The sequence below is a fragment of the Trichomycterus rosablanca genome, chromosome 12, assembly GCF_030014385.1.
Source record: "Trichomycterus rosablanca isolate fTriRos1 chromosome 12, fTriRos1.hap1, whole genome shotgun sequence".
Taxonomy (NCBI): domain Eukaryota; kingdom Metazoa; phylum Chordata; class Actinopteri; order Siluriformes; family Trichomycteridae; genus Trichomycterus; species Trichomycterus rosablanca.
Genome location: NC_085999.1, coordinates 22,178,416 through 22,201,173, shown reverse-complemented (window position 1 = coordinate 22,201,173; position 22,758 = coordinate 22,178,416). Strand labels below are relative to the sequence as shown.

The following is a 22,758-nucleotide window of genomic DNA, read 5'->3' as shown; positions in this document are numbered from 1 at the left end:
AGTGCATTCTTCATGTCGTCAGGGACTTGTCTTGCTTCCCACATTCGGAGCATCAGTACGAAGAGGCGGGTCTTGAGTGTTATACCGCCATGTACAAGGAGCTCGACTGGGATGTTGTCGGGTCCAGCGGCTCTTCTGCATCGTATGAGGCTTAGAGCTGTTTCGAATTCTTGGTCGGACGGAGGTGCTGTCAGTTCAAGTCGTGGGGGCAGTTGGGGGACGTTTCTCAGGAAGTCTCTGGCAGCGGATGACTTTTGGTTAACAAGAGTGTCAAAATGTTCCTTCCAACGGTCTAGGATGGCTTGGCTGTCCGTTAGAAGTGTGCAGTTGTCAGAGGACATAAGTGTTCCAACAGAGGATCTCCTTGGGCCATAGATCTCTTTGAGGCTCGCGTAGAAGTTCCTTGTGTCTCTTTTATCAGCAAAGCATTGGAGTTCTTCTGCCTTCTGTTGCCACCAGTTGTTTTGGAGCTCTCTGAGCCGCGCTTGGCACTGTCGTTTCAGTTGCTGGAATTTGGTTTTCTTCTCATGATTTGATGGATCCTGTTTGTGAGTGATCTTTGCTTTCCATTTTTCATCTATTATGGTTGTGATCTCCAGATCATTGTTATTGAACCAGTCTTGATGCTTCCTTCTCTGCAGACCGATGGTTCTTTGGCTGCATCATTGATCACTGCACGTAGTGTTGTCCACTCTGCCTTGATCGAGGGTGGGTTGGCAGGGTTCGAGGTCAGACGTTGCTTGATGTTTTCCTGGAGCTTTGCCGACATAGCAGGGTCGTTCAGTTTGCTGATGTCATATTTTCTTCTCATCTGGTTTGTCGTATGCATTCGAGGTCTCTGTCTCAAATTCAGTTTCAGTTTAGAGATGTCAGCACAGTCGTCGGCACCTGGCATGCTCCTGGTTATCTGGACGTCCTTCCTGAACTTCTGCTTCACGATGATGTAGTCAAGGATGTGCCAATGCTTGGATCGAGGGTGCCTCCATGTAGAATTGAGTCGGTTGGGTAGTCGGAAGCAGGTGTTCGTGATAGTGAGTTCATGTCCTGCAGGCCAAGAAGGAGAAGGCCATTGTCGTTGCAGTTCCCAACGCCTTGCTTGCCGATGATGTTGGGCCAGAGCTGATGGTCTCTTCCAACCCTGGCATTGAAGTCGCCAAGGATCAGAAGGCGGTCCTCGGTGGGGACGCGCAAGATGATATTGTTTAATTGTTGGTAGAAAGTTTCCTTCACGCTCTCTTCTGCATCTAGCGTCGGTGCGTAGGCTGAGATGATGGTAGCGAAATGGTCTTTAGCAAGTGGTACTCGAAGCATCATGAGGCCTTTGTTAATGCCTTTAGGAGCCAGGTTGTAATTTTAGTGCCTTAATGCTGGAGGCAGCTGTGAGTACAATTCAGAAAAATAATAATAATAATAACATTTTATTTGAAAAGCGCCTTTCATGACACCAAAGGAAACTGTACAATAAAAATAACTAAAATCTAAGCAAAATTATAAATAAAATACAAATTTGAAACATGGAAAACACCAAACATGTGGCACAGTTCTGGGTCACCCAAAAGCCAGCTGGAAAAGATGAGTTTTGAGATGGGTTTTGAACACAGCTGCAGGTGAGCAGGCACGTAGCTCAAGAGGGAGACTATTCCACAACTTGGGGCCTGCGACACTGAATGCCCTGTCACCAAAGTACGTAATTTAGAAGGGGGAACTTTTAACAGATGCAAGGTGGAAGAGCGAAGAGACTATGATGTGAACAGACTTCCAAGATATGAAGGCGCGAGGCCGTGTATTTTGTATTGTACTGGAAGCCACTGTAGGTGTTTTAAAGTTGGGGTGATGTGCTCCCAAGATCTAGTATGGGTTAAAATCCTTGCAGCTGAATTTTGTACATACTACAGCCTGTTCAAAACCCTAGCAGGGAGTCCATGAGGTACAGCATTGCAGTAGTCAATTCTAGAAGTTACAAATGCCTGGATAATAGTCTCCGCAGCAGCATACGAAAGAAAGGGATGGATACTGGCAATGTTCTTAAGATGGAAAAAGGCTACCTTACAAATATTTTTGATATGGGGCTCAAAAGACAGAGTGGAATCAAACATCACTCCCAGATTTCTAATCTGGCTAGATGATGAAACTGTAAAATCCAGAATAGAAACAGTGATGTTATTAAGCTTCTTAATAGTAGCTGGAGAGGCAATCAATATGGCCTCTGACTTGTCACTATTCAGACTCAGAAAGTTTTCTTTTATCCAGGACCTCACATCAGCTAAACAGTCCATCAAAACCGATGGTGGTTGACTGTGTGATGGTTTGGTATATATATAGATCTGCACATCATCCGAGAAAAGGTAAAACTGCAGTCCATATCACCCGATGATGTTGCCAAGAGGTAGCATGTAAAGTATAAAGAGCAATGGGCCAAGGACTGAGCCCTGAGGGACACCACCAGACAGAGAGCATGGGTCAGATTTATGACCTCCGATCGAGACAAACTGTTGCCTGTCACCCAGATATGACTGGAACCAAGCAAGTGCAGTTCCAGATATGCCAATCAAATTATGAAGCCGAGATATTAATAGGTTGTGACAAACTGTGTCAAAAGCTGCAGTAAGGTCCAACAGGACAAGTAGATTTACAAACCCTTGATCAGCTGCCAATAAAAGATCATTGACCACCCTAACAAGAGCGGTTTCAACACTGTGGTTTTTCCTAAAGCCAGACTGGAAGACCTCAAACAGATCATTAGAATCAATATGGTCTGTTAGCTGGACAGCTACAGTCCGCTCTAGTATTTTAGCGAGGGATGGGAGATTGGAGATAGGCCTGTAGTTAGCCAAGTTCTCAGGATCTAGGCAACTCTTTTTGAGAACCGGGGTAATGGAAGCCAATTTCAAACATGCTGGGACTAATCCTGAACTCTGTGATGCATTAATAATCAGAGTAAGTGAGTTGGCATAGGGTCTAACTGGCATGTAGTGGCTTTAGAGGACTTGATAAGCTGTAGTACAAAACTTTTCTTGCACAGCAGCAAAAGTGGAAAAACAAATTTAAGAAGATGGCAGATGACAATTCAGTAAAGCTGGAATAGGCTGAAACTGAGTATAAATGGTGTCTATTTTTTGGTTAAAAAAGGCCATGAACTGAGAGCAAAGTTCAGGTGATGGAGCCAGAGGAAAACATTTCACAGGATGTATTAACTTGTTGACAGTAAAAAAGAGAGCTCTAGAATTGCCATGGGTATCCTGGATGACATTTGAATAGTATTGTGTTTTGGCTTTCTGCAATTCTTCCTTGTAGCAAAGGACATGATCTCTGTAAGCAAGGGCATGCACCGTCAAGCCAGTTCTCACGCTGATGACCAATTATTTCTCAACATTGGGCCAGCACAATCCACAAAAGCTTTTAGTTCTGTTATAATAATAATAGTTTCTGTACGTGGCAGGTCTAGGTACCTTGTTTACCTTCTTTATGAAATGTAACAGCATTGTTCTACTGGTAATTGGGCTTGTATGAGTCTTGATCTTACTGTTGAGCTGCGCTGTATAGGCTATTTCTTTCCTCTTTTTTCTGTCCAAAGTCATCCAATGAACATGATAAAAAATGATAAATATTCATGAAAATCTTGAATTATGCAGAAAGACTTCAAAGTGTTGCGTGAAAAGAAGCTTCAACAACGCTAACAAGGCAGAAGGAATTTGCACATTACTTTAATTAGCTAAATACTGATTATGCTTCATTATGGCTGCTGCCAGCTGCACATTATTGCTTTTCTATTATTTTTTTTTCAATTTTTTGGAGCAAAAGTTTTCACACCCAAGCTGTGGTAGTAAGTGGAAGTGAGAGAGAGTGAGTGCTAAGAGACATTTAACAATTGGAAGAGCTGTAGACTTAGTAATACTAATAACAGTAATACACCAATAATAAACTGGTTGTAGATGACAGTAGTAGTCAATACTTTTTTGTGTTTCTTGAAGTAGGAGGTTGTACTGATTTTAATTAAAGTTGTTGTTTTGGTTTAGGGGGTTTTGTTTTTCTTATGTAAGAGATGGGAGAGTTTGTATGCGTAAGGAGATGCTTGGAGGATTATGCTGGAGAGAACAGGTGCAGCTATGGTTGGTGAATGTGACTGTATTTTATTTGATTTTGCAGGTTTAACATTAAACATTGTTCATCATTGTTAATATTTCAAATACAAAATTACTTAAAAGAGAGCCCTAGACTGCCCAGTTCACAGATCCTCCGGAACGGAGCCACACATCTTTGGATTGAACTAGGGCTGCCGCGAAATGCATCGATGTCAATATTTCGTTGATGCATCGTTTTTAAAACTATGCTTATATAAATTATCCTTTTTAATTTCTACAATGTTTCCATTCATATAACTGTTCATATGATTTCCCTCAGCACTACGCCAGCATTAAGCGCAGTCTTAAAAAATGCCATCTGCAGCAGTCAGAGGCCGATTGTAAAGAGCTTTCAAAGAAAAGCTAAACGTTTTCCAAGACACAAATCATCAAAAGTATGGGAATACTTAAAACTGGCACAAAATAAAAAGGTGTTTTGTACACTGCTTTGATGGTACCACAGAGCACTAGCACGATGTTGCAAATCTATATTTTTTCAACTTTTTAATCGCGGAGATCCTAGAATACCGTATTTCTTAGTTAGGGCACATTTTTACTAATACAGGGTGAGTCAAAAGTCGCAGGACACTCTTTTATTTCATAAACAAAAGGGAAAATGACATCTGAATACCCCAGCAAGTAATGGGTGAGGGGGCCTATCTTTTAGGCCAGGAGTCACCAACCCGGTGCCCACGGGCACCTGGTCGCCTGCAGGAACCACGTAAGTTGCCCGAAGGGCATGTTCTAAAATAGCACTAGTAACTATAGAGCTCTGTCTAAAAATTGTATTTGTGTTGCTGTTCTTTTTTTAATCAATAACACTTGCATTGATGTCGATTTGAAAACGACAACACTGAATATAACATTTTTTTTTTTTTTTTTTTTTTTGCACATATAGAGTCAGGTTCACAAGTACAGTTATCTTTGGACATACAGGCTAATCATTACCAATATACATGCCACAGCAAAAAAAACAAAACCAAACTACTAAATAATAGAATGGATATATAAGATTATAAGATTGCTATAAGATTAGCAGTTTAAGACAATTCAAGATAGGACATCAACAGTTGCCATATCTGCCAGAATCTATGTGTTTTCTGATGCAAGTTATATGTCAATTGCTCCAGTGGAAGCACTGTTGTAACCTGGTTTAGCCAGAAACTAACAGATGGAACTTGAGGAGTTGACCATAAGAGTAAAATACTGTACATTTCTTAGCAAGAGATACTAAAATGAAAAATAAATGTCTTGTTTTACAGTCAAGCACAGAATCTATATCATAGTTCAACAGTAAAAGAGCAGGACAAAAGGTTAATTGGACCTTCAATATTTTCTCAAGTTCATGGTGCACCCCCTTCCAAAAAGACTGTATCTTGTCACATGACCAAAAACAGTGTAAATGTGTCCCCTTTTCCTGTTTACATTTGAAGCAGAGACCAGAATAGTCAGGGGAGATCTTTTGGAGGCAAATTGGAGTGAGGTACATTTTATTAATACATTTATAGTTAATTTCATGGGTTGATAGTGAGCCTAGTTTAGGATATAGGTCACGCCATATGGTTTTCCAAGTATCATCGTTTATATCTATTTCAAGGTCCCTTTCCCACAAACTCTTTAAGTGAGGTAGTGAAGAGATACAGGCAACAGACAATAAGTTATATATTTATATTTATATATATTTATATTTAAATATATATACAGTATATATATATATATAAATATACAGTGGGGCCAAAAAGTATTTAGTCAGCCACTGATTGTGCAAGTTCTCCTACTTAGAAAGATGAGAGAGGTCTGTAATTTTCATCATAGGTACACTTCAACTATGAGAGACAAAATGAGAAAAAAAAATCCATGAAATAACATTGTAGGATTTTTAAAGAATTTTTTTGTAAATTATGGTGGAAAATAAGTATTTGGTCAATAACAAAAGTTCAACTCAATACTTTGTAACATAACCTTTGTTGGCAATGACAGAGGTCAAACGTTTCCTGTAAGTCTTCACCAGGTTTGCACACACTGTAGCTGGTATTTTGGCCCATTCCTCCATGCAGATCTCCTCTAGAGCTGTGATGTTTTGGGGCTGTCGCTGGGCAACACGGACTCCACAAATTTTCTATGGGGTTGAGGTCTGGAGACTCCAGGACCTTGAAATGCTTTTTATGGAGCCACTCCTTCATTGCCCGAGCGGTGTGTTTGGGATCATTGTCATGCTGGAAGACCCAGCCACGTTCCATCTTCAATGCTCTCACTGATGGAAGGAGGTTTTGGCTTAAAATCTCACGATACATGGCCCCGTTCATTCTTCCCTTAACACGGATCAGTTGTCCTGTCCCCTTTGCAGAAAAAAGTCAGAAGTTACAGGTCTGTGAGAGCCAGAAATCTTGCTTGTTTGTTATTGACCAAATACTTATTTTCCACCATAATTTACAAAAAAATTATTTAAAAATCCTACAATGTGATTTCCTGGATTTTTTTTTCTCATTTTGTCTCTCATAGTTGAAGTGTACCAATGATACAAATTACAGACCTCTCTCATCTTTCTAAGTAGGAGAACCTGCACAATCAGTGGCTGACTAAATACTTTTTGACCCCACTGTATATACTGTATATATAGTAGTTTGTTTTCCGGCGCCGCACGAGTGGCTGCCTGTCGTAGTAGCTCCCGTTACTGTCGTGTTTTATTTTATGTTTTTCGGACTAACTTCACTGATATTACACAATGGATACCATGTGGCTGAAACGTTTTTTACTCATCCTTTTGGTGTTTTGAACTTTTGTTGTGCCGGGTCGTCATGTGAATGGGAGCGTGAGCATTGTTTACCATCGCGACCAGCTGCTCGCGCTCTCGAACACCACGCTACCGCCTGGAGCAAGACCGCAAATCCCGGACGAGCTGAGGAGAAGACGCAGAGGAAGCAGGGCTGGTGCTTTACGGAGAGCAAGAAAAAGGAAATATAAACCATATCTTCCTTCTATTGTTATGGGGAATGTGAGATCTCTGGCAAATAAGATGGACGAACTCAGTGTACTAACGCGAACGCAGCGGGAATATCGGGAATGCAGTATTATGGGTTTTCGGACTGTACGGGCTGACAGAGACTGCAGACTGAGCGGTAAGAAGAAAGGAGGGGGGATCGCATTGTTTGTGAATGACAAATGGTGTAATCCAGGACATGTTACCGTTAAAGAGCAGTTTTGTAGCCCGGACATTGAACTGTTAGCCGTGAGTTTGCGTCCTTACTACATGCTGAGGGAATTCACATGCGCCATCATTGTTATTGTTTACATTCCGCCATCTGCTGACGCTGACGCGGCATGTGACGTCATCAACACAGTCACTGCTAGACTTCAAACAAGGCACCCAAACGCCTTCCTGGCTATCTCTGGTGACTTTAATCACACCTCACTCTCTGAAACACTCCCTACTTTACAACAGTTTGTGGAATGCCCCACCAGAGACCATAAAACACTGGACTTACTGTATGCTAATGTCAAGAATGCATACAGCTCCACTGCCCTCCCCCCCTTGGGCAAATCAGATCACAACCTTGTTCTTCTCACCCCTACCTACACACCCATTGTTCAGGAGCAACCCGCAACGACCCATATTGTAAGGAGGTGGACACAGGAAGCAAATGAGACTCTGCAGGATTGTTTTGAGGCCACTAACTGGGATGCACTCTGTGAGCCCCATGGCGATGACATCAATGCCTTAACTGACTGTATAACAGGGTACATCAATTTCTGTGTGGACAACATCATACCCACCAAGACAGTGCAATGCTTCCCCAATAACAAGCCGTGGATCACCAGTGATCTAAAGGAGCTGTTAAATAGGAAGAAGAAAGCCTTCAGAGATGGTGACGTTGAATCACTAAAAAAAATACAGAAGGAACTGAAAGTGAGGCTGAGAGAGAACAAGGAGGTGTACAGATGGACGCTCGAAAATAAGCTTCAACACAACAACGTGAGGGACGTGTGGTCAGGTATGAGAACAATCATGGGGTTCAAGGCAAGGATGAATCAGACGGAGGGTGACAGAATTAGAGCTAATGAGCTGAACAATTTCTTTAATAGGTTCAGCACTGATCATTCAGCCTTCACTTCCCCCCTCAACCACACAGACCCATCATCTTTGGGTTCCTGTCACACCTCTCCTGCCACACCTCTCCAGCTATCAGTACCACCTTTGTGTTCCTGTCACACCTCTCCAGCCATCAGTACCAACAATTCACACATCTCCTCTACATCCTTCACTTGTACTTGCACATTGGACTTAAAATCTCTTCAATCATCACCCTCCTCCATGTCTCACACAACTGAGCCTTCCAGTACACCCTCCCCCTGTCTGTTTGTTTCCAGCAGCCAGGTGAAGAGACAGCTGGAAAGACTACGTTGGAACAAAGCTCCTGGTCCAGATGGCATAAGCCCCAGAGTCCTAAGAACCTGTGCGTACCAGCTATGTGGGGTTCTGCAGCATGTCTTTAATCTGAGCCTGCGTCTTATGAAGGTTCCAGTGCTGTGGAAGACATCGTGCCTCGTTCCAGTACTAAAGAAGTCTTCTCCTTCTGCCCTCAATGACTACAGACCGATTGCCTTAACATCACACATTGTGAAGGCAATGGAGAGACTTGTTCTGGCCCATCTCAGACCCCAGGTGACCACCTCCCTGGACCCACTGCAGTTCGCCTACCGCCATGAGGTTGGTGTTGAAGACGCCATCATCTACTTGCTACAACGAGCACACTCGCATTTGGATCTAGCTGGCAGCTCTGTGAGGATTATATTCTTTGATTTCTCCAGTGCTTTTAACACCATCCAGCCTTTAATGCTTAAAGAGAAGCTCCAATTAATGCAAGTGGACACCTTCACAACCTCCTGGATTACTGACTACCTGACAGACAGACCGCAGTTTGTGCGACTGAAAGGAGGTGTTTCTGATCAAGTGGTTAGCAGCATAGGAGCACCGCAGGGGACTGTTCTCTCACCTTTTCTCTTTACCCTGTATACCTCAGATTTCCAGTACAACTCTGAGTCCTGTCATCTACAAAAGTTCTCTGATGACTCAGCAGTGGTGGGGTATCAGGGGTGGAGATGAGAGTGAGTACAGGGATCTGGTTGACCGCTTTGTCTCGTGGTCAAGGAACAACCACCTTCTTTTAAATGTGACCAAGACAAAAGAGATGGTCCTAGACTTCAGGAAGACCAGGACTGCTTTAAAACCCCTCTGTATCCTGGGGGAGGATGTGGAGGTGGTGGAAAGTTACAAATACCTTGGTGTCCATCTTGACGACAGACTGGACTAGAAGTGCAACACCGAGGCTGTCTACAGAAAGGGCCAGAGCAGACTTTATTTTTTAAGGAGGCTCAGGTCCTTCAATGTATGCAGCAAGATGCTACACATTTTTTACCAGTCTGTAGTCGAAAGTGCAATTTTCTATGCAGCTATCTGCTGGGGAAGCAGCATTAGAGCCAAAGACTCCAAAAAGCTTAACAAGCTTATCAGGATGGCTGGTTCTGTGCTGGGTTTTGCTCTGGAGCCCCTAGAGTTGGTTATTGAGGAGAGAATTTTGCACAAGCTGCTCAATGTAATGGACAATACCTCACACCCGCTACACGACCTGCTGATTAAACAGCAAAGTGCCCTTAGTGGAAGGTTCCGCCAACTTCGCTGCAACAAAGAGCGCTATTGGAAGTCATTTCTGCCCACAGCGGTGGCTACCTATAATAACTCTCACTGGTGCAAGAAAAGGACGCAGAACCTATAACACCCACGAAAGACAATTAAACTCACATTTTGCACAGGGTACTTTTTTATTGAAAATTTTTTAAATTGCACAACGTCTGTAACTGCACCTTTAGGCTCCCCCCCCTTTTAGTTTTTAGTTTCTTTTGTTCTTGTCCTGTTAGATGTTTTTATATTCTTATTTTTTATATTATTATATTATATTCTCTTTATATATATTTTTTTTTTTAGATTTTATATCTTACTTGTATTTACATTCGTCCTAATTTTTTTTATTCTTTATTTACCTCATTGTAATGTCATTGTGTGATGTTCTTTGTCATAATTGTTATTGCTGCTGCGACACCACAATTTCCCTTCGGGGATTAATAAAGTACTCAATCAATCAATCAATATACGTGAGACCTTTTAGATTGCAATGATTGTGTAGAAGTTCCTCTATCTCAGTCAGTTCTATTCTAAATGTATCCCTCCCCTGTAAAAGTTTGATAAAATGGCGAATTTGCAAATACCTAAAAAATTCAAGTTTAGAACCTAAATTCCTGTGAAAAAGACTTCAGAACATCATCTGAAAACAATTGTGATATTTGTAAAATGCCTGCAGAACTCCATCTGGAGAGTTCTGTATTTGACAGTTGGTAGGGTATGTCAGGGTTATAAGCAATTGGAGATTTTAGTGATAAATACGGGGGGATCTTAAGGTATGACTTAGCATCTTTCCATGCTAAAAGTGTGTTAAATACTACAAAATTCTCAGAAAGGTGGCTCAATTTATGAAAACTATGTATAAGTGGCAGTAGTTTGATTGGTAAGAAGGAACAAATTGTAGACTCTATATTTAGCCATAAAGATTCCCTCCTCTCATTACCCCAAGTAACCATATTTTTAATCTGCACGGACCAGTAATACAATTAAAAATTAGGTACACCAGCACCACCTCTATCCCTAGGTTTCATTAGAGTTACAAATTTGATTCTGGGCCTTTTATGATTCCAGATAAACCTAGAAAATACCTTATTGAGATTTGCAAAAAAAGAAGCATCCAAGTAGCAAGGTATGGACTGGAATAAGTAGAGAAATCATGGAAGGATATTCATTCTCAATACATTTATCCAGCCAAAAAATTAAAATTGTAAGAGAGCACCAATTATTTAGCTCCGTCTTAATTGTGTTTATGAGAGGTGTGTAATTTTTGCTATAAAGATCCTTTAATAATGGACTGACAAATATTCCGAGATATTTAAAATCACTTTGCGCTAATGGAAAGGGACAATAAGAGGGATTACTTGTGTCAATATTTAAGGGCATTGCTGAGGATTTGGAAATATTTATTTATATCCGGAGACATTACCATATTGTGTGAGGCATTCCAGTAGTGCAGAGATTGATTGGGTTGGCTTGGACATATATATCAGAACATCATTGGCATAAAGAGATATTTTATGCTCTTCTTCTCCCACCAGAATTCCTGAAAGGTCTTTATTCATCCTAATCATCTGGGCCAGAGGTTCTATTACCAGAGTAAAGAGTAGAGCTGAAAGTGGGCATCCTTGCCTTGTTCCCTTCTCGATTTTAAAGGGCTTTGACAATACGCCATTAGTAGTTATTGCTGCAATTGGATCTGTGTATAGATGTCTGACAAGTTTAATAAGGTTATCCCCTAAATTATACCTTCTAAGGCAGGGGTGTCAAACTCACGGCCCGCGGGCCAGATCCGGCCCGCCGCGTCATTTGATCCGGCCCGCGAGAGCTTAAACGACTGTATGATTGTTGTGATGGTTCGAGTCGTTACAGAGACGTGCTTATAATTTAATGCGCTCCTGCGCTTGTTTATATTCTCAGTTGTTAGTAAATGTTTAGTGAGTGTAGCATCCCCCTTTAAATGATGGCTTGAGACTTGACTGATGGTATAAATTGCATTTATTGCTTCTCCTTGACAGCTTACGTTAAACCTTCTGAGCATTAATACAAAATAAACCACCGTAAGAGCTGAAAGAAATAAAACATACAAACAATTATGACACATTCTTCTAGAACAACCTTTCCATATAAACATGTACATAAGCACATAAACTAACATAACAATTCGTTACATACCCTTGCAAACATACAAAACTACCCTCTTGCATTACATACATACGTTGGGCAATGTTAGCTTTAGCATTCGCGCTAATGTGCGGATCCTTCCGACAGACGCATTTATCAAACTTTACTTATAGATAATATAAACATACTAATTAACAATAAAACATAACTTACACACCTTGTGCCTCTTAAAGGGGGGCTAAAACCATATAAAAGCTGCTTTATTTGCTCCTTTCAGCTGCTGCTCTGCCGCCAAACTAATCTGTTTTTTACCGTTAACCTGAGTTCACCTAGTTTCACAATAAAAGTCCCTCATACAAACATACTGTATGTGGTGGTTAAATTCACAGGCAATAAAATACAAAATAATTAGCACTTACTAAACAAATACAAAAACATTGTTATTCTTTGGGGTTATTTACACTCCCACCAAATTATGTGTTTTAACTAAAGAACATGCACATATAATTTCCACATTTGAAATAACTCTTAATGTTTCACAGTTTACAGTCCTTGTACCATTCTAAACCGCTTCTAGCAATAAAACCAACTTTTGAACTGGTCGTTCTACCACTGAAGGCTTTCCAAGACGTTCACCTTTTTTGTTTAAATTTCTATCTCCTAAAGAGATTTTAGCCCTTCTAACCAGACCGTCCTTATCAATAACAGTCTCTATGACCCTTCCGAGTCTCCAGCAGTTCCTTGGTAAAGTGTCCTGTGAGTCTATCACTACATCTCCAATTTGCAAGTTCCTTTTAGTAATATGCCAACGCTGTCTTGCTATGATGTTGTGCAAGTACTCCTTTTTCCAACGACTCCAAAATTGTTCTGTCAGATACTGAACTTGACGCCATCTTTTGCGACCATACAGATCTTCTCTTTCAAATTTACCTGGAGGAGGTAAAGCTGTGATGGATTTCATAGTGATTAGATGATTTGGTGTGAGAGGCTCCAAACTGTTGGGACTATTCAGATTGTCGACAGTGAGTGGACGATTGTTAATTATTGCCATAGCTTCATAGAGAAAGGTCCGTAGAGATGAGTCGGTGAGTCTTCCTGACGAAAGTAGAAGTGTGGCATTTAACACGTTTCTCACAGTCTTTATTTGCCTCTCCCATACTCCTCCTGCATGGCTGGAATGAGGTGCATTCAAAACAAATTCACACTGATTTTCCGTAAGAAAGGTTTTCAGTCTATCCATATCAAGTTCTTGTAATGCAGCCTTCAATTCATTCTTTGCACCTACAAAGTTTGTGCCTTGGTCACACTTTATCTGACGAACAGTACCTCGTAATGCAATAAAGCATCTCAAGCTGTTAATAAATGCATCAGTTGACATGTCTTCTAACATCTCAATATGAATGGCACGAGAACAAAAGCAAGTAAGGAGCAAACCATACCTTTTGTGTTGCTTTCTGCCCTGTTTAGTCAGAAATGGACCAAAACAGTCCATCCCGCAAAAAGTGAACGGTGGTGAGGGTTCTACCCGTTCTGTAGGTAGGTCACTCATTCTTTGACCTTCAACTGGTCTTCTGAGCTTTCGACATGTAACACACTGATGAATGTGAGATGCAACTGCTCTGTTTAGTCCAGTAATCCAATAGCCATTGGATCTGATTTCATTGATAGTGAAGCCTTTGCCCTGGTGTTTTACCTTCTCATGGTAATGAGCAATTATCAAACTGGTTATGTGATGACCTTTAGGGATGACCTTTGGGTGTTTGAATGAACTTGAGGAGGATGAATGACCAAGTCTTCCTCCCACCTTGAGTACACCATCTTTATCCAGAAAGACATCAAGACTGTACAGTTTGTTGTGAATTGGCAATTGACTTCCCTTGCTCAACAGCTTTATTTCATTTTCATAAGCTTGCTTTTGTAGATCTTTGATGAAAAGAAGCTCTGCGCTTTGCCTTTCTTTTACCGTGGAGAGTGTATTTGATTTGTCTTTCTTTACACGACGTAAAAGACGTGCTACTGCTTTGATGGCTCGTGACCATGAGGAAAACTTAGACAGCCTGTCTGCAAGGGTCACTTGTTCTTTGGTCCTTGTCTGAAGTACATGGGACCTTTTGACTTCCGGATCTCCTATTGGAAGATCATGGATCAATTCTGTTGAAGGTTTAATTTCCTTTTCCCATAAAAACTTGGGGCCCGTAAACCAATTAGATGAAAGTAGCTCATCTATCGTTCTTCCTCTGGAGGCATTATCGGCGGGATTCTCATCAGTTGATATATAGGCCCACTGTTGAGGATTCGAGCAGTGGCGTATTTTCTGTACTCTATTTGCTACAAAGGTGTGGAAGCGTCGAGCATCGTTGTTTATATACCCTAATACAACTTTGGAATCCGTCCAAAAGAACTCTTCCACGTTGGTGTAGCTTAGCTCTTCTTTGAGCATGTTGCTAACTGTGACTGAGACTACTGCTGCTGTCAGTTCCAGTCTGGGTATGGTAACTACCTTCAAAGGAGAAACACGGGCCTTGCCCATGATGAGAGCACAATGAACTTCTCCCTTTTCATTTTTTAACCTCAGGTAGGAGCATTGACCATATCCCTTATTGCTAGCATCTGAAAAGTGGTGTAGTTCCCTTTTATTCACCTTCCCAAAGTTAGTTGGTACATAACATCGGGCTATACTAATTCTTTCTAAGTTTGTGAGATCATCTAGCCATCTCTCCCACCGTGGCCTTAGTCTTTCAGGTAGTAGATCATCCCAACCAGTACCTTGATGGCACATCTCCTGCAGGATCCCTTTGCCATTAAGGAGATATGGAGCGACAATACCCAGGGGATCGTAGATGGAGGCAACAGTGGACAGTATGCCCCGACGTGTTGCTGGTTGGTCCTTTGCTGTAATTTTGAATGTGAAACTGTCACTTTCAATGTCCCAGTGAATTCCAAGTGCTCTCTCAAGAGACATATCATTCAATGTGAGGTTTTTCGTTTTAGTGTCTGTTGCACGTTCTGATGGAGGAATACTCTGTAGGACCACATTACTATTTGATACGAATTTGTGAAGACGGAGACCACCATTTGCACATAGTTCACGTGCTTCTAGTGCCAGCTCAATAGCCCTTTCTGCTGACTCTACACTTGTTACTCCATCGTCCACATAAAAGTCTCTTGCAATGAATTGTGCACCCATTGGATATAAATGACTGTTATCTTTTGCCAGCTGTTTTAGCCCATAGTTCGCACAACCTGGAGAAGACACTGCACCAAATAGATGGACTTTCATTCGGTAGTCTCGGGGTTGTGTGTTAGTGTCTCCATTTGTCCACCACAAGAAACGTAGATAATCACGGTCTTTAATTGGGACATGAAATTGATGGAACATTTTCTCAGTGTCACACATCAAAGCAATGTGATGCTGGCGAAAGCGAATGAGAACACCTGTTAGATTGTTTATCATATCCGGACCTGACAGTAGGTGTTCATTGAGGCTGTTACCTTTGTGTCTTGCAGAGCAGTCAAATACAACTCGCAACTTGTCCGGCTTTTTTGAGTGATATACTCCATGATGAGGAATGTACCATTTTTCACCACCAGCACCTTCTTCATGTACTTCCTCTACATCACCTCTTTCAATGAGATCCTTCATATAGATAATGTAATTATCCTTGTACTTCTCATTTACAGAGAATTTCCTTTTTAGGTGATTGAGTCTTATTATAGCAAGCTGCCGGTTGTCAGGCAGACATGGTCGTTCCTTAAATGGCAGGGGCATTTCATAATGTCCTTGTTCATTTTTCCTTATGCCTTTCCTCAGTATGTCCAGAAAAATTAGATCCTCTTGAGAGACAGTTTTGCCATCTCCATGGGTGTCCTTAAAATCAGACTCGAGAATTTTGATTGCATCGACTGGTGTCATTGCAGGGAGCTCTTTAACAGTTACTCGATGACAATGACCAGTTGCCATAAATGTACCAGCTTGCAGTGTTGAGCAGCCTACAATACTCCACCCCAAATCTGTAAGAATTGCATATGGCTCATTATCTTTACCAGATATGACCCTCCTTGGGACTAGAGTTCGGGGGCAGTTGTATCCAATTAGGAGACCGACCTCACAGTCAAGAAGAGGAGGTAAACTATCTGCGATGGTTGTGAGGTGTTCCCAATGTTTTGCCGTCTCACGAGTTGGTATGTGCTCTCGATTTGCAGGTATACAGTCCTTTGTGTAGGTAGAAGGGAGGTCAATATGTATAGTGGAGTCATAGCCTCTTACACAAAGGTCCGAAACTCTTTCACTTTTCATGATTCTATTTTCTCCCATCATTGTAGTAAGTTTTAGTTTTACTGGCTGTGTAGCCACCTGTAATTCCTTGCTTACATCTTCATCAATAAAGGTGGTGTCACTCTGCGTATCCAAAAGCGCATAAACAAGCTTTTCTTTAGATGGATTCCTTTTATAAGACACCCATACCGGCACTATCATTGAGGTACTAACTTCTTGACCTTTACTATGGACATTGAGTGACATAACAGCCGTAGGCTCAGTTTCATGCTTTGGTCGCGAATCCTTGCTTTGCCAGGGTCCCTTAGTGGTTTTCTTATAGTTGTCGTCATGGAGACAAGTAGGGTGTCTACCTTTACACAACTCACATGTGTGTCGACGCCGACATTCCTTGGCACCATGGCCCAGCCTTAAACAACCATAGCACAGCCTGTTGTCTTTAACATAAGCCCTTCTGCTTTCTAGAGACTTGGACATAAACTCTGGGCACTTATGCAGATAATGACCGGTATCGTGACACAGCATACACTGAGTTTTCTTTCTTTCTTGATTTGCTGGGTGATCATTACTGTCTTCAAGAGTTTGAGTGTTCAAGACACTGGCCTTATTCCTTTTAATCTTTGTGTTCCTTTGATCATTGTAAGACTCAGATGAACGTAGTGCAAAAGTGGAAGTGATTGGATTGCAGGCAATTTCTGCTTCTAGTGTCATGAACTGAACAAAATCCTGGAAACAGGGAAATTCCTTTCCTTCTGTGAGGGCTATTGTGACCTGACGGTTCCATCGAGTAGCTAGCCAGTCTGGTAATTTTAGTGTCAACTTTTGATTTTCTTCGCAATCATTTAGAATGTCCAAACCCTTCACATGAGGCATTGCCTGCAGACATGCATTCAAGAAATCAGAGAAATCTCTTAATCCTTCAGCATCCTTGGACTGTAATTTCGGCCAATCTGACAGCTTCTCTCTAAAGGCTCTTTGAATTATAAATGGCTGGCCATATCGCCGATTTAACTTCTTCCACGCATCATTATAAGCTTCCTCGTCCTTACGATAGAAGGTGCCCTCAAGATATTTTTGGGCCGAACCACTGACATATCTCTTAAGAAAGTGCAGTTTGTCCGATGCAGGGATGTTCTTTCTATCTATTAGTGACATAAATGAAGCTTTCCATTCAATGAAGTGAAGTGGATTGCCATTAAACACTGTTGGTTCTGGAACTGGCAGTCTGTTCATGGCTATGCTGTCTTGAACAGCTTGGGCTAAGAAAGATATGTCGTTTGTTGAAGTTGATCGGACTTCATTAGACTGCTGATTGGCAGAGTGAGACACATGACTTTGACTTGCAGGATCCCTGTGAACTGAATAAATGTCATTTTCTTGTTTCACTTCTCTGTCATAAGCTTCTAGTCTGGCGTGAGCAGCCTTGACGCTCTTTTCAGCTTGCAAGCATTCTAATTCGGACTTGTGAATTTCTAATTCCTTTTTCTGTTGTTCCTCCATGGTTCTTATCCGTTCCTTAACTTTCCTTTCCTCCTGTAAGACCTTGTATTCAGCCTCTTTTGCTGCTAATTCTGCAGCTGCATCTGCTCGTTTGGCTGCAATGCAAGAGGAATCGGAGTGATGACTGATGCTTGACTGTGAAGCTGTTGAACCATATATGGAACAAGCGTAGTCAGGAACAAGTAGCTCACGCAGACGTTGCCTTTCGATTTCAGCATCAAATTCTCCATTTACACCAGTTAATCTCTCATAAATTATTTTGATAATGTCTTTAGTCACGGCATCACAGGCATCAACCTTACGCCTTACATCAGCAGCAGGTGGAATGTATTCTCTTAATTCGTCATAAAGTTTGTTAATGTCACCCTTTGCCCCTTCGAGACTGTCTATTAGCGATGTCAAATGCCTTTCTGAAATATCTAATTTCAATTCTTGCCTTGCCTTTCGGGCTTGTACTTTCCATTGTTCATACAAACTTAAAAGTCTTTTCTCTTTTTTATGAAATTCCTCCTTTTGATAAGTTTGCATTTTTTCTGTAAGAACTCGTGGGCGTTCAGATCTTCTGGGCAGCTCTTTAGTGTTTTGAACGTTACCTTTTAGTTCAGTTAGAATTTTTTCTTTAGTCTGTATGCTTTCCTTTATTTCACGTCTTACTGCGCCCTCTGTAGTTTCTCTTTGGAGAATGTCTCTGCCTTCTTCAATCTCTCTTTGAAGAGTAATAATCTGCTCTTCGTTGTCCTTTGTGTTTGATGTGGACGTGGACATGTTTCAGGTCTTAATGTAGCAGTGTGCCTTAAAACTTTCTTGACCACCACACCGACTCTGTGCTGTCCGTGTATTTATCCGTACAAGCCGTTTTATTTTGCAGCACAGTAATTCGGTGAAAGCCAAAGCTCTTACTGTAGCATCCCCCTTTAAATGATGGCTTGAGACTTGACTGATGGTATAAATTGCATTTATTGCTTCTCCTTGACAGCTTACGTTAAACCTTCTGAGCATTAATACAAAATAAACCACCGTAAGAGCTGAAAGAAATAAAACATACAAACAATTATGACACATTCTTCTAGAACAACCTTTCCATATAAACATGTACATAAGCACATAAACTAACATAACAATTCGTTACATACCCTTGCAAACATACAAAACTACCCTCTTGCATTACATACATACGTTGGGCAATGTTAGCTTTAGCATTCGCGCTAATGTGCGGATCCTTCCGACAGACGCATTTATCAAACTTTACTTATAGATAATATAAACATACTAATTAACAATAAAACATAACTTACACACCTTGTGCCTCTTAAAGGGGGGCTAAAACCATATAAAAGCTGCTTTATTTGCTCCTTTCAGCTGCTGCTCTGCCGCCAAACTAATCTGTTTTTTACCGTTAACCTGAGTTCACCTAGTTTCACAATAAAAGTCCCTCATACAAACATACTGTATGTGGTGGTTAAATTCACAGGCAATAAAATACAAAATAATTAGCACTTACTAAACAAATACAAAAACATTGTTATTCTTTGGGGTTATTTACAGTGAGTATATCACAGCGTTTAAGTTACAAATTTACCGTAATTAAATACTGTTGTTACGTTACTTTAGCAATTAGTATCTTTACACACAATTTTAACTCGTTATTTTACGTTTTGTTAAATCTCATATTGTACCAGATGTAACACTTGACTACAGCTGTGTGCTTTTACTGTATTAGGTTCTTTATTGTTTTTATTGTTTGTATTTTTACTTCATTTTGATGCACACAGCTGGGGAGCAAATAAACCGACTGTATTCTGATGGGAGCTGTCTGTCTGTCTAGCTGAGAAAGGGGGATAAACTATTAGTGAGGGCAGAATGATTGTCTTAAAAATACACTGTAAAATCCTAAATAAACTGCATCTTTCAAAATGCATGCTGATTTTGTGACCTGCAAAGTGACACATCCCGCCAGTAGATGATGTTACAAATATTTACACATGATCCTAAAATGTACAAAAAGATAATTAAGAAAATTAAGCATGAGGAGGAAATTTAATGAAAGTGAAAACAAGTTTGTGCTTCAGGAAGAGAGCGTCTCTTGTGTTATGAGGCCGTGTCTGTGGTAAAGTAGAACAATATAAATGCAGAATTCAGCCTCTAAGAAAAACAGCAATGTGACTGCAATCACAGCAGGATACGTTACAATCGGCCCTTTGAGGGCCACCAAAATGCTGATGTGGCCCTCGGTGAAAATGAGTTTGACACCCCTGTTCTAAGGACAGTAAATAAGAAGGGCCATTCAACTCTATCAAATGCCTTTTCAGCATCTAGTGAAACTATAAGTGAAGTTTTTTTTATATCTTTGCACCTCAATTATATTCAATTATATTTAGCAATCTACGTATATTATCAGATCCGTATCTCTTTTTAACAAATCCACACTGATCAGGGTTGATGATTTGGGGTAAAACATTTTCTAATCTTCTAGCTAGTACTTTAGCAAATATCTTACAGTCTACATTAAGCAGACTTATAGGTCTATAAGATCAATAGGTCACAAGATAATAGGTCTTGTGGATCTTTATCTCTTTTAAGGATTAAGCAAATTGATGCTAATTTCCAAGTGTCTGGGATAGAGCCTTGATCCAAAAAATGCTGGAGAGCAGAAGCAAGATAGGCTGGAGTTCTGGCCAAAATTGTTTATAAAATTCAATTGGATAACTATCTGGTCCAGGTGCTTTATTGGAAGGTAAGGACTGGATCACATCCCAGACCTCTTCGGGGGTAATAAAGGTGTTAAGTGCATCCCGTCTGTGTCTGAAATAGTAGGTAAATGTATATTATTAAGAAATGATGATATCTCATTTTCAGAAACCGTAGTTTGTGATTTATATAGGGACTTGTAGAATTCCCTAAAAGTGTAATTGATTTTTATAGGGTCATAGTGCCATCCAATCCAATTCCTTCCGTATTTGGTGTGCCACTAATTTACCTGCTTTGTTACCAGATTCGTAGTATTATTGTTTTGAGAAAAATAATAGTTTTTAATGATTTGTATGCTCCAAATTTAGCTTGGCTCTAGCACTGCACAAGGACATCCAGTTGGATTGATTGGGTGATGCTTTATGTAACTGCTCTAAATTAGTTACCTCCTTTTCCATTTCTCTGTGTTTTATTAACAGAAGCTTTTTATGATCTGATGAATAAGATATTAGACGTCCACGTATTGTAGCTTTAGCGGCTTCCCAGAGTGTAGCAGATGACACTGGTGAATGTTTATTATTTTCCCAATAATCGACAAGCCACTGTCGTACATTGTTAACAAATCCATGATTGAGTAGCAAAGAGGAGTTAAATCTCCATGTTTTGCCACTATATGTGAAATTTGTGAGATTAATATCCATGAATACAGGGGCATGGTCCGATAACACAATTGAGCCTATCTGGCCTGAAGATATCAAGTGGATGTAATTATTTGGTATGAAGATATAATCAATCCTTGAGTATGAGTTGTGAGGATTGGAGTAAAAAATATAGTCCTTAATTGAGGGGTTTAATTCTCTCCAAACATCTGCAATACCAAGCTCTTTACACAACAGATTAAGAGTAGAGGAAGACTTAATGTTCACAGAAGAATGAGATGTTTTATCTAAATCCTGGTTAAGAACACAGTTAAAATCCCCTGCCATGATGCCAATTCCTTTACAATACTGATTTAATTGTAAAATAATATTAGACATAAAATGAGGGTTATCCTCGTTTGGGGCATAGACATTAAGCATTGTAATGTGATGCCCATAAAGATGGCCAGTGACAAGGATGAATCTACCCTCAGCATCCACCAGTTAGTGCTCCAGAGTAAATGGTAGATTTTTATTAATTAAAATAGCTGTCCCTCTTCTCCTAGGGTTTAGTCTATAGGCAGAGAAATATGCCTGTCCCACCCAACCCACACTTAATTTGAGATGTTCTTGTCTTGACAAATGTGTCTCTTAAAGAAAAGCTATCATTATTTTGTCCCTTTTTAAAGACGTGAGAATTTTTTTCCTTTTAATCACGTGTCTCAAACTTTTTACATTCCAGGTAATGAATTTAAGAGAGCTAGCCATGTATATAAAAACGTATCTTACCTATTGCCAGTATGTACCAACGGAAATGTATTTGTACAACATTGCAAACCTGACGTGCTTTAAAGTTTACATCGTAGAACTGGGAACAGTGAGAACAACCCTCCCTCCCCCACCCTAGCCCCGATTCCAAACAGCGAGGCACCCTACAATCTGATTGGTCACAGTGTCCTGTCAGCATTAAATCAGATATCTCTCAAAACAGATGAACAACAAAAAGTCCAACTCGCTCCAGAAAACTGTCCAGAGGAGAAAAGATATATACATATAAATTGTCCTGAGCACAACAGCGAAGGCTACCTGGTTATTCAGCAACAGTGAAAAAGTTAGACTAATGACAATGTTATCTTAACAGAACGAAAGTTGCATTTAGATTAGCCTGAATCTAAAACAGAATAATTAACAATGTTGTACACCTTGCTCGTAAATTTGAATAAACGCAACAACTGCATATAAACATTAGCCAAACCTGAGGAAGTCTGATTTCTTTTCGTCCGGACAATTTGTGAATACCTGTCAATAAAATATTCTCAAGTATACCTCCAACGTAAATACCAGTGTTCCGATGGTTTCTTAGGATTCCTTGACAGAGTTCAAGAAAATTTGTACTGCGGCTGGTGATGGAAATACCAACATCTCATTTTTGTGCATGCAAAGCAGCTTCGCAGGGTAAACAAATCCTCGGAACATTTTGAGATCAACAAGAGCCTTCCTCACCACGTTGAACTCCTTCCTTTTTCTTAGAACTTCAGATGACAGATCTTGAAAAAACCTTAAGCGGTTATTTTCATATAGGATATCTCATTCATATAGGCACCTATAGCAGGTGCCAGTGAGCGATGTGCCCGTTCTATTTCAAATTGCATGTCAGGTGATAAATCCAACCGATAATTTCGTGCACAGGAATTTGGCAAGAGTCATGCTTCCCTCAGCTTTCTCCGGTAAGCCCAC

At 40.5% G+C, this 22,758-nt stretch overlaps 2 protein-coding genes across 2 annotated transcripts in view; one reads left to right on the top strand and one right to left on the bottom strand.

Moving 5' to 3' along the window:
• pou2f1b (POU class 2 homeobox 1b) overlaps window positions 1–22,758 on the top strand; it is a 156,378-nt gene that overhangs the window by 47,844 nt on the left and 85,776 nt on the right. The window lies entirely within an intron of this gene.
• LOC134324342 (uncharacterized) lies at window positions 11,776–14,434 on the bottom strand. Its single transcript, XM_063006154.1, has 2 exons — window positions 13,359–14,434; window positions 11,776–11,862 (listed from the first exon to the last, which is right to left on the bottom strand). Exons 1-2 carry the CDS (start codon window positions 14,357–14,359, stop codon window positions 11,820–11,822), a joined length of 1,044 nt encoding a protein of 347 aa, XP_062862224.1. The 5' UTR covers window positions 14,360–14,434; the 3' UTR covers window positions 11,776–11,819.

Bases quoted from the DNA above. Each gene is read 5' to 3' on its own strand.
- LOC134324342 (XM_063006154.1), bottom strand. From the start codon at position 14,359: ATGCTCAAAGAAGAGCTAAGCTACACCAACGTGGAAGAGTTCTTTTGG. The intron at 11,863-13,358 runs GTATGGTTTGCT...TATTTCTTTCAG, and splicing joins GGCAGAAAGCAACACAAAAG to CTCTTACGGTGGTTTATTTT.